This window comes from Zalophus californianus, chromosome 9 (assembly GCF_009762305.2).
Source record: "Zalophus californianus isolate mZalCal1 chromosome 9, mZalCal1.pri.v2, whole genome shotgun sequence".
Lineage (NCBI taxonomy): Eukaryota > Metazoa > Chordata > Mammalia > Carnivora > Otariidae > Zalophus > Zalophus californianus.
In genome coordinates this window covers 72,239,790-72,252,173 of record NC_045603.1, presented here as the reverse complement: position 1 = coordinate 72,252,173, position 12,384 = coordinate 72,239,790, and the positions used below count along the sequence as shown (strand labels likewise).

The following is a 12,384-nucleotide window of genomic DNA, read 5'->3' as shown; positions in this document are numbered from 1 at the left end:
TTATGTAATTATCTTGGCTACTTTCCCTGCCTTCCCCCCTTCCCCTAGTTTTATTAAGACATGATTGACATAGACATTGTATTAGTTTTTAGGTGTACAACATGATGATTTGATACATATATATTATGAAGTTATTACCACAATAAGTTTAGTTAACATCCATGACCTCACACATTACAATTTTTTTTCTTGTGATAAAAACTTTTAAGATCCACTCTCTTAGCAACTTTCAAATATATTGTATAGTATTGTTAACTTTAGTCACCATGCTATACATTACATTCCTGTCTTATAACTGGAATTTTGTACCTTTTGACCCCCTTTATCCATTTTACTTACTCCCATGCCCTGCCTCTGGCAAGCACCAGTCTGTTTTCTGTATCTAGAAGCTTGTTTTGTTTTGTTTGTTTTATTTTATTATATTTTAGATTCCACGTATAAGTGGATACCATACAGTATTTGTCTCTCTCTGATGTATTTCACTTAGCATTATGCCCTCAAGCTCCATCCATGTCACAAATGGCAGAATTTCCTTCTTATTTATGGCTGAATAATATTCCATTGTATATACATATACATATATATCATATTTTCTTTATTCATTCATTCATTGATGAACATTTAGGTTGTTTCCACATCTTGGCTACTGTGAATAATGCTGCAAAGAACATGGGGGTGCAGATATCTTTTAAAGATAATGATTTCATTTCCTCTATGTATATACCCTGAACTGGAAGTTCCATGGTAGTTCTATTTCTAATTTTTTGAGGAACTTGCATACTGCTTTCCATAGTGGTTGCAGCAATTTATATTCCCACCAACAGCGCACAAAGTTTCCTTTTCCTCCATCCTTGCCAGCACTTCTTATTTCTTGTCTTTTTGATTCTAGCCATTCTGGCAGGTGTGAGGTGATATCTCCTGGTGGTTTTGCTTTGTATTTCCCTGATGATGAGTGATGTTGAGCACCTTTTCATGTACTAGTTGGCCATTTGTACGTCCACTTGTTTGTAAATTTTGGTTACCACTGCTGTTATTCACTTGTATTTTGGTTACCCCCACTGGTGTTAATCACTTGTATTTTTAAATTTTTTTTCACAGTGAAATTTTCCATAGCTTAATTATTGTTTTACTCTTTCCTCCTTTTATTTTCAATAATACTTCACCTGTATTTATAGATTACATAACTACCTTGAATTTTTTTTTTTTTTTTAGTATATGACAGTATTTGACTTTGACATACCCACTTAATCTTTAAGTACAGTATATATTAGGCAAGATAGGTAGACTCATCACCTTTGTCAGATGAGGCATAGAGAATAAGGTGCTTTCTCAGAGACTCGTGGGTGGAAGACAAGTGGCTGTGTCATGGCTCTGATTCCAGTTTCCTGAGTCCTGGTCCCCACCGCCCTTGCCTGTCTCTCTAGTTCTTTTGTGTTTCAAAGAGAACCCTGAAAATGGAATCTAGAAGTGATTTGTGAATTTCATTACCAGAGATCAAAAGTTCTTTTCCCTTCAGTTGGCAGAAGGTCTGTTCCATTGGTGGCCAGTGTTTATCTGTAACATGATGTGGCTCTGCAGTATAAAACTGGGTGAAAAATAGCTCCTGACTCTGTTAAATTTCTGTTCCATTGGCACTTTTGAGATTTTCTTTCTTTTCAAGTTACAAAACATACCATACAGACAAAAGAATCTATCTCATGCTTAGTCTAAAAATAAGTATTATTTTAATGTAATTTTATCTGTAGTTTGGGTTATTTATCCTGTTGCTTGGATTGGATCACAGTTTAACAGATTTAGGTTTTCCTTGATAGAGCTATAACACATCATTCTACATTATGCACAATAATATCTTTCAAGAGGACATATGTTAACTTGATGTGTATTGTTTTGTCATTTTTAAACTTTCTCAGGTCTTTGACACTTTGAATTCAGCTGAGTTAATCTGTCTGATGAGACGTATATCAATACCTAAAAACTTCAGTGTTGAATGCATGGTCGCTACAAATCATAGCAGCAAGAATGCAAGCATCTGGCTGGGCTGTGGGCACCGTGATAAAGGGCAGCTTTTATTTCTCGACTTAAATACAGAAAAACACACTCCTGAGGTAAATTCAAGTACCCTTTAAATTACAGATACTTTAGAAAATTTATTTTGTGGATGATTTTAAAGCATGTGTCAGTTAAAAAAGTTACTTTGGAAGAAATTAAATGAAAGCAATATAGGAGTATTATTTAGCTTTCTGGTAGAATAAGAGTATTTACATGAAATTAAATCGGCTGTGTTTTGTTTTAAAAGCATAGTATATGTGTGTCTTAGGTCAGGATTCCTAGAAACAGTCTAAGACAGAGTTTCTTGTACAAGTGATTTAAGGAGAGAGTAACTTTTAAGGAAGTGAAGGAAGTCAAAAAGAACAGGGGGAAGAGATTCCATAAAAATGTGGTTTCTGAGGAAATCTACCCTCCATCTTTAGCCATGAGAAACTCTGGGGTGTGAATAGCAGCACAGATTGATCTCTGAAGGGAGCCAGTCTTTCATTCCCACACGGCAGTCAGTCATTGGCTTCAGTCTGTCCAAGGATGGGTGTGGTGTCACCTCCCAGCCATTTCCCGGCAAGCTAGCCCCCCCCATCAGCGAAGGGCAGTTCTGCAGTGGCGGGTGCTGCTCTGAGCTGTTAGTAGCCAGCACTCAGACTGGGAGGGGGTGGTGCATGCACGCAAATGACTGACAGAAGAAATCTGAGCCCAGCTTTACAAGATGGATCAATAAGTTGTATTAGCAAATAAAAGATAAATTTCTAGACTTACAAAATAACCTAATATTTTGACTGTTGCCTTGAAATAAATGTTATGCCTAATCATTATTCTTAAAGTTGAACAGTACCCTCATATTATTTTGACAGAGTGAGAAATAATGATACCGAAAAACAAATTTCAATTTTAATTCTAGTTTCCGATGCATTTTAGAAGGGCAAAATTGTTTGCCAGTTAATTCATTTATTGTTGAAAGTTAAGTAAAATTGGCATTGTTTTTAAAATTAAAAGCAAGAGAATAAAACGAGTTAAGTGTCTGGATAACAGTATTTTCATTCTATTCAAATTCTAGTCACTTCAGCTTGAATCAAGTTCTTCAGAGTGTGTTTTCTTTTCTTTTTTTAACAGGAAGTTATTGATAGTAGAATACTGTGCCTGGCCTTGGTACCTCTTCCTGTGGAAAAGGAAAGCTGGATTGTGTGTGGGACACAGTCTGGCATGCTCCTGGTTATCAATACCGAAGATGGGGAAAAGAGACATACCCTTGAAAAGATGACTGATTCCGTGACTTGCTTGTATTGCAATACCTTTCCCAAGCAAAGGTGCCATAGTGAATTTGACCTTTGGGAGAAAATTACATACCTTTTATATGACTGAATTGTGTGGAAAACTGTTATTGCTTCAGCAAAAACTGCTCATTTTTAACATATTTCTATTTATTTGCATATTTTAAAGGGCATTGTGGGAGGCCACAAAGATATTCTTATAGCTCAAGCTGCGGCCGTTATAAAACAGATCAGTCCCTTCTTCAGGCCAAGAAGGGCCTGCTGGTGTTACTTCAGCTCTGGTCTATTTCTTTACCAGCCCTCACATCAGTTTGCTTTTCATTGTAGGGCCTTTTCAGGGATGACTTTTTCTTTATCCTTTTTTTGAGTATTAATAGCCTGTTATGTGCTGGTTTAAAACATGTCAGTTCACTATCAAATTGAGAAAATAGCCAATAAATGAATTGATAAGTTATTAATAGGTGAAAATGACTCAAGCATTATAAGTTGTGGAGATCTCATTTCAAAGGAATTTATCTAAATGGCAGGATTGCAGGTGTTAAGTCACAGGCTGATTGCTATAGTACTTGGGGCAGGATGATTTCCAGAAGCCATTAAGATTATACCCCATGTATGATTCTGGTTTAAGTCAATACTGGAAAATAAATATTAGAAAAAATGTGATACTCAAGTTTTTGGCAGCTGAAATAGAAACTCCACGGGCAGTTTTGGAGTTGAAATTATTTGGATATCGTCAGAGAAAAATTTCATCGATGGCATTAAATAGGCAAGGAAGACTTTATTTAAGTTTATTGCAATAAGGGACAGAGACTGAACTCAGCTGTCTCTGCTGAAACAAAAGGTGGCAGAGTTTTTAACACTGGGGTGAGCTAGTGGAAGAGTATTGGAGGACTTTATATGTGGGGGGGGTCAGTGTGATTAGGCCTTCTGTGTTTGCTAATTGTCGCTTATTTTATTTTATTTTTTTTATTTACTTTACTTTATTTTATTGTTTATTATGTTCAGTTAGCCAGCATATAGTACATCATAAGTTTCTGATGTAGTGTTCAGCGATTCATTAGCTTTGCGTTATTGAAGTTAGGCTCCTACCCTCCCACAGAGACTGGGAGATGGCGCCCTGCCTTTCTTGATGATTACATTTCAAAAGGAAGGCTCCTAGTTCCCAGAGAGACATACCAGGGCCTGGGCCGTAAAACTGACAAGAGTTTGGGAGGGTTACATCTCAAATGGGCAGAGAAAGAATTTACAGTTGTTAAGTTTTCTAAATAAATGCTGTAAGAAAAGGGAGGTCAGGGGCCCATAGTCACGCAGAAACCTGTCTAAAGTTTAGTCAACTTTAGAGGGGAACGTTATGGCCATCTCGGTCAATATCACCATTCTTTTTATAACAATTTTGATATTTTTTCTTTTAGCAAGCAAAAAAATTTTCTTCTGGTGGGAACTGCTGATGGCAATTTAGCAATTTTTGAAGATAAAACTGTTAAGGTAAATGTTGAATCCATTCTACATCAAAAATTGTTTTAAGGTATTTGTTTTATGTATGCTTATTCCCACCCCTCTTCTAAATGACATAAACTCCCTAAGAGCAAGGTCAGAAATTCTGCTTTTCATCTTTTTTTCCTAAAGTCTTGCATACAATAGATCCTCTATAAATACTTGTTGACTGACTGTACATTTTATATGAATGAACTAAGGATAAAATGATAAATGAGATCTGATTTAACATGTTAGTAATGAAAATAATTCTATTTTTATATAAATGAAGTGATAATTCCTTATAAATATATTGTGGAAAAAACAAAACTTAAGTTTTAAATCTGGCTGGCCACCAACTTTTTCTTTAGTCTGGAAGAAATCATATAACTTTCTGTTCTTCAGATTCTCATTTATCAATAAAACATTTATTCTTTCCTCCATCCATGCACCTGTAATTCCATCTATTTATCCAACATCCTACCCATTTATACTCCTTGTTATCAAAAAGCTGATTATCTGATGAGAGACAAACAAGTAGAGTATAATCCCTGAGCTATTTCCTGTAAATTTTTTGCATGGAGAAGTACAGAGATTGGTTTGCATTCCACTTGAATTGAATCGTGTTTTCATAAATCCTTTGAAAATTGTATCTTGAATTTTTATTTTAAGACCTCTAGCCATTTACGATGGAAAAGTAGCTTTTAGAAAGCACAGCAGATTATACAGCATTTCATTTTGCAGATACTCAGTTTATTGAATGTGTTTCTCTTCTTGGCAAAGTGTAAAGGAGCCGCTCCTTTGAAGATACTAAATATAGGAAATGTCAGTACTCCACTGATGTGTTTGAGTGAATCCATGAATTCAACTGAAAAAAACATTATGTGGGGAGGATGTGGTACAAAACTTTTCTCATTTTCTGATGATTTCACCATTCAGAAGCTCATTGAGACAAAGACAAATCAGCTGTAAGTTATTTCTATCTGTACAATTAATTTACTGCTTTATTCATGTTTATTCTCTTTATAATCAATATCAATAATGCTATTGCAATCCAAGTAAAAATCTTTTAAAATGCATAATTTATTTTTCTATTAAAGATATCATCCAGCCTCATCATGTTTGAGATAAAATATGAAAAACCATGATAATCTTAGTAGTATTTATCAATCTAAATTTGTAACAATTTCATTATCTCTGTATCAAATTAAACATGAATTTGATAGGCAATAAATTCAGTATTTTACTTCATCTGTGGGTTTTACATATGTGTTTTGGATAACTCCCATTAAATGTTGATTATAAGAAACATATGCCTCAGGAATAAAGTCATCTCTAGATTTGATAATTACACAGATGTCCTCTCTACAGCAAAGTTAGTGATAGCCACTTTCAAGTGAAAATAAACTATAAACCTTGTCCCAATTTGTTGTTTCAATACTTAGAGTTGCATTTTAACCAGATCATTGCAGTTGGTTCTTCTGTATTCATTCCTCAGGGAGAAGCACCATAGGTTGGTGGATAACAGCACAAATTGTAGTTCAGATACTGGCTTTGCCATGTATTGATTATGTAAACTTGGGCAAGAACTTCTTAAATACCCAGTCTTCTCTAACCTGAGAATTGTAATATATTCTATCTCAAAGGGATGTTTGGAAGACTAGACAAAATTAATAAAGGGAGCTAACATAATGCCCAGCACTTGGTAAGCTCTAGTAAATATTAGATATGGTTATTAATTGCTTTGAGTCACAAATCCCTATCTTGGAATATCGTGGTTTTTCAGTATCTACCCAATTGCCCAAGACCAAAATTCTGGGAGTAATCCTTCACTCCTTTGTCCTTTATTCCTTTGTCTACTTAACTCTCCTTCTAATTGACTCTCATATTCTTGTATTTCTCACTTTTCCTATTGCTGCTTCCATGGGGCAGGCTGTCATCCACCATCGATGACCATGTTATGAAGAGCATCTTTCTAACCAGTTCTCAACCTCTGATTGTGCTCCCTTTAGTCCATTCGCAACATTGCAGACAGAGGGGCTCTTCTAAAATGCAAATCAATCTGATGTCAGTCTCTTGCTTAAAACCCCCAGTCAAGTCCCATTGTCCTTTACATGATGTTCAGATTTCTTAAGAGAGCTTACCAGACCCTTGCTTCCCTCTCTAAATTAATATTTTGCAGCCTCCTTGCCCTCTGTGCTTTAGCCGAACTGAAATCATCTCAGTTCTCAAAGACAGCTTTGTTTATTTCCCTGGCTATATATTTAAACTAGGGTTCTCCCTCTCTTGGATGATGACTGTGTTCCCTGCTGAGTTTAATTCAGATGTTGCTTCCTCTGAGTGGTGGTCTCTGATTCCACCTGTGCAGATTAGGTGCCTTGGATTTGTTCTCCCGTTGCAGCTCTTATTTCCCTTCATTGTTATAAAAGAAGTTTCAAAAATGCTTTCTTAATAATACTAGACCTACTGGTTTTCAGCTTGGCCCCACTTAGAAACCACTAGGTAGCTGAAAATAATCTTCTGCCTGGGACTCACCTCAGACCAAATAAATCAGAAGAATTCATCATGGGGTGGAGCCCAGGTGTCAGTATTTTTCTTTTCAGACTCTCAGGTGATTCAAAAGTAGAGTTGGGGTTCAGATACATTGCTATGTATTGTAGGTTCTCGTGGGTGAGGATTTTTGTTTTCTGTCATGTTCACAGATTTGTTTCCTAGTGTGTGGTACATGTTTAGATAAACTTATTCTCATTCTGGAATTTACACTTTTAACCAACCTAAACAAGCCTGAAAATATTTAAAAAGAAGGGCCCCCAGTTTTCTTTTTTTTAATTTTCATAGAGCATGTTATGAGATCATGGGTATCGATGCCCTACATTTCCATGTAAGATTTGGAGTATAAACACTTTACCAGAGAGATCACCCATAGACATAAAGCTTTCAAAGCTGCTCAGAAACATGAGGCTCAAAGCTGCGCATCTCCCAAAAGAGATTAGGACCCAGTTTCATAGACACATGGAAATATTTACTCTCTTCTCAAAAAGCACCTCCTGTTGCCTTGGTCTCTCCCTGGCTAAGCAGATACCACATCGCTGATTAGATGCTGCTTCATCCTCACTGCCCTCCTTACTCCTCGGTGCGCACTGAGAGAGCCATGACGGGTAGTAAAAGGTGATGGGGCCTCTGGAGCCAGGGGCCTCCAAAGACTTGTGTAGAGTCCTGCTTCTGTACCATGCCAGTCAGGTGGCCTTGAGCAAGTTATTTAGCATTTGTAAGCTTTCTGTAATTACAGATATTGAGATCTGTAATATTTTATAAGATTTTTACTGAGGATCAAATAGGATAACACACAAAAGTATTTTATACATTCTAAAACTATGGACTATTTGGACTAGTTTGGCTGTCTTCTGTTAAATACAGCAAAACTCGGGAAGGAATTGCCTAAAATGGAGTGGCTGTCTGGCAACACGTGTTTTTGCCTCCTTCGCCAGGACAAGAAAGATGGAGGAAAAAAATCTTCCTACCCTAGGACAAACTAAAGATTTTTTTACACCCTGTGACATTTTCATGTCATTTATCTGATTGTATTGCAACTTTAACCATTTTTACTTTTTCGTGGTTGTTCATTCCTTCTGTTAGTTCATTCTTCATCCATCCATTCTTCTGTCCATCCACTTCACAAACTGCCTACTTTGTTAACCTGGCATTTTTCTAGATAGATACTCACCCATCTATCACTAGATAGATAGGTACTTGGTGACTCTTTACTGGATTGTAGTTATATAGAAAATACATGGTCCTTGCCCTTAAGAAGTCACATTTATAGTCTAGTGTCAGGGACGTACTAATTCATAAATACAATTTTACATTTCATAAGCTCTATAGTATTACAACTAGTACCAGTGGGGGAAAGGGAATGACTGGTGTATTTTGATAGGTCAGGGATGAATTCCAGAGGAACTGACATTTAAGTTAAGCCTCAAGGACTAACTAGGAATTTGCCATGAAGATAGGGCCTATGGTAGCCAATCTGTATGCGAGAAATGAATAGTAGTGACATTCTTTCTTTCCCTCTAGGTTTTCTTATGCAGCTTTCAGTGATTCCAACATCATAGCGGTGGTGGTAGACACGGCTCTCTACGTTGCTAAGAAAAATAGCCCATTTGTGGAAGTACGGGATAAGAAAACTGAAAAACTCTGTGAACTAATAGACTGTGTGCACTTTTTAAAGTAAATTAATTGTTTTTTATTGTATTTTATTGTGGAAAGAATACAATGTGACACTGATCCTCTTAACAAATTTTTAGGTGTATAACATATTGTTGACTGTAGGTACAATGTCATTGGTTCTTTATTTTATGCTTGTAAGAGCTGTCTTTACATTTCAGATTTCACAGAGAAAGGAAGTATGACTAATAGTACTTTGTTTCTACCTCTAGCTAGAAAACTAAACAAACAAAAACTCAGAAACAAAATTGTTACTGCTTTTTAGCACAATCTCTTGGTATCTAGCAAATTTCATTTTGGAAAAAAAGAAACCTAATGTATATGGTTTCTTCAAGGTATTCCAAAAATATTCTCTAATCAAAAAATAGTACATTATTGAGAGTGATCATACTGGATTCATTGCTGATGGTACATCTAGTGATGTCACAGTATCGATGTTTCCTACTTTTTTTTAAAAGATTTTATTTAGAGGGAGAGAGAGAGAGTAGGAATGGGGGGAGCGGCAGAGGGAGAGAATCCCAAGTAGATGCCTTGCTGAGTGCATAGCCCGACATGGGGCTCAATCCTATGACTCTGAGATCATGACCTGAGCAGAAACCAAGAGTTGGATGCTTAACCAACTGAGCCATCCAGGCAGCCCTCAAAGTTTGCTACTTATTTTATCCTATAGGTCCAAGGATACTTTGCTCTAAAGATAAAGTCACAAAACAGTTTTAAAAATGGGGGATAACCTACTGGACTGACCAGTGCACTAAGTCCCTAAGGACGAAGGGTCAAGACACCAGACTGACAGCCAGTTCTTAGTCTGATCCAGCATGTCAGACACAAATCTCAGACTTTAAATCAAACACATCTTTTGTGTGCTGCTGCTGGGAAACAGGACCACTGCCAGCCACTTTATATTTTTTCTTTTGTTTTGTTTTTACTATGTAGATTTTTTATACTCTGGAAAACATTTAGATTATGCCCTATGTCTTTAAAATGAGACTTCAAAGTTTACTCTCCTAGGATCTTTTCGTTTTTCTCTGGATGGTAAGGCGATTTATATTCTGAAGTGCTGGGAGTTCTGACTGATGAAGACTCCCTTACTTCCTGAAGTTCTAGAAGTATTAGAGTTCTTTTATTTCTCGACACCTCATTTTTGTCATGAATTATTCATTGGCTCAGGGAAGAATTTAGTGGTTGGTATTGATATCTTATACATGCAAATGACTACAATTTAATTTTCCTTTGTAAATTTTAGACTTCGTGGAAAGCTTTTGAAAATAACTTTTTCTATTTATATTATAATTTATTCTTTTCTTTACTGAATTACATAGGTTTATTATTTATAAAAATTATATCCATTTTATGTACTTTAGAATTTCTTGAAGTTAAGGGGCTATGGTTGTGTTATCTTTGATAATTTGTTTCAAGTAGAGAAGCTACTTTGGCCTTCTGTATTTAGCAAAACCAGTTTTGTAGGATTTTAATGATATAAGATGTATACTCTCATGTATTCATAATTTAAGATGCTGTATATATTATTTATATGTAGATATACATCTGTTTTATCTCTTAGTTGTTGATAAAACTATTAATGCATACTTTATGGTTTTAGGGAGGAAATGGTCAAAGTAAATGCAGAATCAAAACACAAACTGTCTTATTCTGGGAGAGTGAAAACCCTCTGCCTCCAGAAGAACACTGCTCTCTGGATAGGAACTGGAGGAGGCCATATTTTACTCCTTGATCTTTCAACTCGTCGAATTATACGTATAATTCACAATTTTTGTGACTCTGTCAGAGTCATGATGACAGCACAGTTAGGTAAGGTTCTTTCCTTTAGATCTTTTCTCGTATTGTCTGAGATTATAAAAATATGGTTTTATTTTTAATTTTTCTCTCACTTTCCAATGTCATTTGAAGTGTGTTGGTCACAGAATGAAACAGGAGTGGGAGACATTTGGAATGGGGTCATTAAAAAAATGGAGAGAGTAGATGCTCTCAGTCCCATAGAGAAGCAGATTATTGCGGCTGAGCACTAAATTTGCATCTTGCTTTTTATACCTAAGGCAAAAAGAGGAAATAGATAATGTTGAGTATTTTTAAATTTTAACCAAAGATATTAAAGCAAATGTTTATTTTGATCAGTTTAAGCTTCCCACCCTTGTTAAGTTTGGTTTTTCATCCTATAAGCAAATTCATATTCTTGTAACAATATATGCTGAACTCTACAATGTGCAAGTGTTGACAATCATGATGTTTTATACAAACTTCATCTTTTCTTGCTCTTATTTTTCTATTTAAATATGAAGAAATCATAACAGCATGTGAAATGTTTTTTACATAAATACATTCCATTGTCTTCTTTTAACTAATTACTTGGCTTAGAGTACAGTATTAGCTTATATGCAAAGTTGATCATGAAAATAACATAATGGGATTACGTTCTGCGAAATTAGAGTTTATATAACTTGAGCAAATACGTCATAATGTGTTTGACAGGTGAAGAAAGAGTAAATTCCTTTTACAGAAATATACTAAGCAATGACAAGTGTTTCTCCTTACTCTCACCCAGTTTTTATGAATGGATGTTGGAGTTGCACAGAAGGAGTTCGATTAGATGCTGTGAGTGCTTGGTTAGCTATCAGGATACATGTCCACGCAAGCAGAGCAGTAGGTGTCTAGTGGGCTGTCTCTCTAGTTTTATTCTACCAAGGTTGTTCCAACCTCTGATTTAATTCGTATGTACTTTAGGACCCAAGTGGTTGTTCCTTATTGACATTATGTGGGATTTCAGTGGGTTTAATTGATTTTTAAAATAAAGATAAATTTGAACAGAATCTACAAGGTGTGGCAGGCACAATATGGCTTCACCTCACCTTCCTAGCTTCTGCCCGTTACCACATTCCTCCCAGCGCTTTCTGCTCTAGAATAGTGTTCAGTCCCTCTGAAATACCGTGCTTCATACTGCCACAAGGTTTTTCATGTGCTGTTTCATTCTTGGCTTATTTAACTTAAGTTAATGTAGCTAACTAAGCCAAGAAGGTAGACTAAGTTAAGTCTTTCTTCAAAATGACAGTTCATGTATCAAAACCCCTGAGAAGTCAATAATGATGAGGTCAAACTTCTTTCTTGGGGGCTCTCATAACATCTCTCTTGCATAGCATTGGTCCTGGTCATGGATTTTTTTCATTAATGTCAGTCACCTCACTAGAACATAAACTCCATGTGGGTTGAGTTTGTATGTGTTTGTTTACCCCTTTACTGCTAGGGCTTCTCTAGGGCCTCTTAGCAAATGACTTGAGAAGAAAGTATGTCTCAGTGACAGACTCTCAGTATATACATCCATCCAATTCTTTATCCAAGTGCTTCACATTTGACTAGT

The 12,384-nt window shown here is 36.0% G+C and overlaps 1 protein-coding gene across 5 annotated transcripts in view; it reads left to right on the top strand.

Moving 5' to 3' along the window:
- Positions 1 to 12,384, top strand: part of LRRK2 (leucine rich repeat kinase 2) — a 142,144-nt gene that overhangs the window by 127,268 nt on the left and 2,492 nt on the right. For 3 of the 5 annotated variants that reach the window (XM_027592219.2, XM_027592216.2, XM_027592220.2), the window contains 7 exons: positions 1,911 to 2,105; positions 3,160 to 3,353; positions 4,730 to 4,802; positions 5,574 to 5,758; positions 8,865 to 9,017; positions 10,615 to 10,823; positions 11,575 to 11,672. In XM_027592219.2, the coding sequence (XP_027448020.1) occupies positions 1,911 to 2,105; positions 3,160 to 3,353; positions 4,730 to 4,802; positions 5,574 to 5,758; positions 8,865 to 9,017; positions 10,615 to 10,823; positions 11,575 to 11,672 (1,107 nt within the window). The remainder of the gene's footprint in view (positions 1 to 1,910; positions 2,106 to 3,159; positions 3,354 to 4,729; positions 4,803 to 5,573; positions 5,759 to 8,864; positions 9,018 to 10,614; positions 10,824 to 11,574; positions 11,673 to 12,384) is intronic. The other 2 variants (XM_027592218.2, XM_027592217.2) reach the window with 1 other exon arrangement.